The sequence below is a fragment of the Cryptomeria japonica genome, chromosome 1, assembly GCF_030272615.1.
Source record: "Cryptomeria japonica chromosome 1, Sugi_1.0, whole genome shotgun sequence".
Lineage (NCBI taxonomy): Eukaryota > Viridiplantae > Streptophyta > Pinopsida > Cupressales > Cupressaceae > Cryptomeria > Cryptomeria japonica.
Window position 1 is genome coordinate 4,504,951 of NC_081405.1, and position 4,802 is coordinate 4,509,752.

Sequence of the window (4,802 nt, forward strand, 5' to 3'; positions counted from 1 at the left end):
AAATAATGAAAGGGGTAGGTAGTGTATGAATTAAGAGATGAATGACATGTGTCATGGGTAGAAAAGATTAATGAATTAATTAAATAAATAAAGATTTATTTAATTAATAGAAGAAATGGGATCAATTAAATAAATAAGATATTTATTTAATTTAGGAAAGGATAATTTAAATAAATAAATATATTTATTTAAATGAGAAATAACGCTAGAAGAGGATAAATGAATTAATTAAATAAATAAAGATTTATTTAATTAATAGAAGAATTAAGCTTAGATAATTAAATAAATAATAAGACATGACAATTTTAGGTGTCTACATCAATTATATGTCTTTTTACTATTTTTTATTGTTATTTTAATATATCTACCTTTTGCTAGCATGGTAAGTTACAATTCTAAACCTAATAATATTTAAAAGCTTGTTTATTTGTCAAATAATTCACAAGACATGATAATATTATTAACATCAGAAAAACATCCTCTAACAAAAACGATCTGAATGAAACTTTATTTTTATCAAAAATAAAAAATTGTATTAATGTGATAAATAAAATAATTATAAAATAAAATAAAATATCTCCGAGCTCAGCATATCTACACTAATATAATAATAATATTATTAATTCTGTCATAATGAGCCCAAACAAAACAGGAATTGGAATTGGTACAAGTTTTACGATAGCGATAGATGAGGAAAAAGCCTAATAATGGCGTAGCCGATCCGATTGCTTTTATGACTTGGGATTATTAAGTTCCAACAATGGCGTGCTTTGCAATCTGATGGTCTTCAAAAAATTGTATATTATAATGTTTGGATTCCATGTCGGACAAGTCGATGCGCGCCAGTCCCGCTGCTCCCACACAAGTTTGACGGAACCCGGAAAATATCAATACCAAGTCGACCCCAACCTCTCCTTACATAAACACATCGTTCCCTTGTAACGAATTATTCGGCCGAATCATTTGTGATCAGTGAGAATGGTGCTTTTCCCTAATCTTCCCGATGAAATTGCTGAGGACTGCTTAGCGCGGGTAACATACAAATCGCACCATAATCTCAAAAGCGTGTCCAGAAGCTGGAGATCTCTTATTAAGAGCCCCCACTTTTACAACCACAGAAAAGCAGCAGGAGCGGCCGAGCAGCGCATCTTTATGCTCCAATCCTTTCCTCTCCAATCGCAAAAATCATCTCACCAGCAGAAGACTACACCCGTTTACGGAATCGCAGTGTACGACCCAGTGCAGGGAGAGTGGCAGAGAGTCCCGTCCATTCCCGAATTGGGCGATTCAGTTCCGCTCTTCAGTCGGTGCGTTTCAGTTAAAGGGAAATTCATATTGATAGGTGGTTGGCATCCATCAAACTGGCAGCCCATCAACAGCGTTTTCATTTACGACGTATTGTCTGGCGAATGGACCCGCGGAGCCGACATCCCAACTCTGCGGTGCTTCTTCGGCTGCTGCGTTTCCCCGGACGGAATTATATACGTTGCCGGAGGGCACGACCAAGATAAGAACGCTTTGAGGAGTGTGGAGGCCTACACCGTGGAGAAAGATGAGTGGGAAAGTTTACCCACGATGAGCAAAGGACGGGACGAGTGTGAGGCGGTTTTCACAGAGGGGCAAATGGTGGTCATAAGCGGGTTCGAGACAGAGTCACAATGGCGGTTTGAGAGGAGTGCCGAAGTGTTTAATCCCCAAACGCGCGCTTGGAAAGTGGTGGAAAATATGTGGAGAGGCGACGAGTGCCCGCGCACATCTGTAGTTGCTGCCCGCGGTCAGCTCTATTTCTTCTCTGTGCAAGGAGTCATGCGGTACAATTCTACAGAGAACTCGTGGGCTCAAATGGTTAACATGCCAGAGGATGTAAGTGTTTCGCCCTGCGCTACAGCTTGTTGTGATAAGATATTTGTGAGTGGCGGCGATAGCGGTTGCTATATGTTTGAGCCCCAACATGGGAAATGGGGTTCAATAGAAAGGCCGCAAGGGTTTCGAGGATTTGTGCAGTGCGCGGCCATAGTGGAGTTTTAGTTACTCAATATGATGTGCAGTCATTAGTGGGAATAGTCTGGTAGTGTCAGTCCAATAGCTGTCATTGTATGTGGGAATGTGAGATCCCTGTATATTAAAATGTGTTTAGAATATAATTAGTGTTTATATAATGCGAGTAATCAATATTTGATTTTAATGAATAGAACGTGTTTTTATTTAAATAAATGGTGGAGGGTTTATTTCCAAATGGTGGAGGGTTTACTTTTGATATTTTTTCTTTTATTATGATATAATTTGTTTTATTTTAACATGACATTTATTAGTTTGATATAATCAATGTTTGATTTATTAAAAGAATGTGTTTTTGTTAAAGTAATTAGTGGAGGGTTTACTTTGAATATTTCTTATTTTATTATGATATAATTTGTCCAAGTTCAACATGACATTTATTTGCTTGATATTTTCTACATTTGACCATGTAAACAATTCTTTTCATTAACATGATCTTACTTCATGATATATATTAGTTTAACATAAATATACCAAGTTTTACAATAATTGTGACAATATATATAAATATATAATAGTTTTCAGATTAATTATAATAAATACATATGCAAATGTTAATAGTAAAATAAGATTCTAAAACAAAGTCAATAATCTTTTCATAACAATATGATCACATACTAACCATCCTATCAAACAAATATAATATTGTTTAATGTCAATATTGATGTAATATTTTGTAATGAACATTTAATCAAGAAGAAGTCATTTCTGCTATAAATACTTGCAACCATCACAAAATTTTTGTAAGGCTCACCAATCAAGTAGTCAAAGGATGTAAAACAGGTGGAAAAAAATAATAAGATTAAGTAAACACATTTATTGTGAGCTTATTTGAAACATGTTCAAGTCCATCTATTGATTCCTCAATCTTAGATATGCTTTAATCTTAACTCTATCACATTGGTCAATCAAATGAAGTAACAAAATTCAAGATCATCCAATCATATGTAATTACATAGATCAACAACAATAATTTTAGTGCTATATAACTTTATATAGTTTTTCCAATCAGCTATATGTTTATATTTTATTTATCCTTTTTTTTTTTGGCTTACATTTCCCAATAATCAATCATGGATCCAAAACATAAAGATAAGTGGAATGGTATGCAATTTTGATAATAATAATTATTAGTTTGAAGATTACATTTTTCATTCGACAATCAATCACTTTTGTATGAATTCACTCAATCTAAATTATTCATAATGGGGTTCTAGTACAACCTAAGCTTTGAGAACACAATTGAATGATATGTTGAAGGTTAATTCACCAAGTGAGGCTAATTTTGATTCTTTTTCAATTATGACATGTGAGGAGTTTGAAAATAATTTACCATAGTATGGAAAAGTTAATGAATTGATGTTGGACAATTTTGTGTAGGCTAATGTCCATTTTGTGCATTTAGATGTTCCTAATACTAACATAGTCAAAGTTTGAATACATAACTTTTAGGATTATAAGAAGAAATTAATGCATAAATGATCAAGCTCGTATGCAACATTTGTTGTTGTTGTGTGAATTAGTATAATATTACGACGTGCAAGTGAAAATTTCAAAATGACACTTCATATCTCTTGTAATTTATTTTACATGTCATTTGGTGGCAATGTCTCTTGCTCCTCCCATTGAAATGTGTCTATATTTACTTGATTAAAAATCATTGTTGAGGATTGGGTATGTTGGAAATGCTAGAAACCCATCAAGAAATACAATTTTAATACTATATACCAAAATTTTCTCCATTCTTTTCCATTTTCCATTTTTTGTATTTTCATTTTATTAAATGTTGATGGAATTGAAATGTAATGTGGGTCACTTTCACTTTGAAGTTGATAAGGTTTCTTGTGTGTTAATCTAGATTTTAGTGGTTAAAGGGAAGTTTGCTTTTCACTTGTTTTTTATTTCTTTAAATAGTTTGTACCATCTCATATTTAGATTATGGATGTACCTATTTAATTTGGATTTTCCTTTTCATTTGTCAAACCCTTTCTTCTCACCCTTATTTTCCTATTTTTGATCACAATGTTAGAATAAGGTTTTAAATTAAAGAATTTAAATACATATATAAGGTAATAAAAACTTAAGAAATGATGAGTTTATTTGTATATGACAATTTATATTTTACACACATTTTTTATATTTTAAATGAATCGAAAATTTACATTGGTAATTACTGTATTTTTCATAAAATAGGGTTATCTTCACATTGATTATTTTAATATTCATGTATCTCTTGTGAACAAATCAATCAAAAATTGTTTCTAAACCAATGGATTTTGGTAAGATTCTCGTTATTTTATTGTATTATTTTATTAGTGTTTGATGAAGATATTTTAGGCTAGGAACGTTTTAAGTAGAAGAGTGACCTTGTTCATTCCACCTTGTGGATTTTATCACTTGCAAATACATTAGTGTGCCAAAAATCACATCAACAATATGCTAACTACATACTCTTTCTATATATTTTCACTAGGGGAAACTCAATGTTGTGTGTTCTTGATTGATTTTTTGTTATATTTCATTTTAACTCATTATGTTAATTCTTGGATATATTATGCTACTAAATGTTAATAAACCATTAGAGGGATTGATTAGATCTATAGACTTTGATATAGCGTAAGAATCTATATTTGATGTTTCAAGGGTTATACAACGAGCAATTATGGATCACACATTATAAATGTCAAGTAAATGGTGGACTGTTTACTTTAAATATTTTTTTCTTTTATTATGATATAATTTGT

General features: G+C 31.9%; 1 protein-coding gene across 1 annotated transcript; it reads left to right on the forward strand.

Moving 5' to 3' along the window:
* Positions 1–914: 914 nt before the first annotated feature.
* Positions 915–2,213, forward strand: LOC131036665 (F-box/kelch-repeat protein SKIP20). The gene has a single exon (XM_057968608.2). It carries the CDS (start codon positions 979–981, stop codon positions 2,026–2,028), a length of 1,050 nt encoding a protein of 349 aa, XP_057824591.2. The 5' UTR covers positions 915–978; the 3' UTR covers positions 2,029–2,213.
* Positions 2,214–4,802: the final 2,589 nt, after the last annotated feature.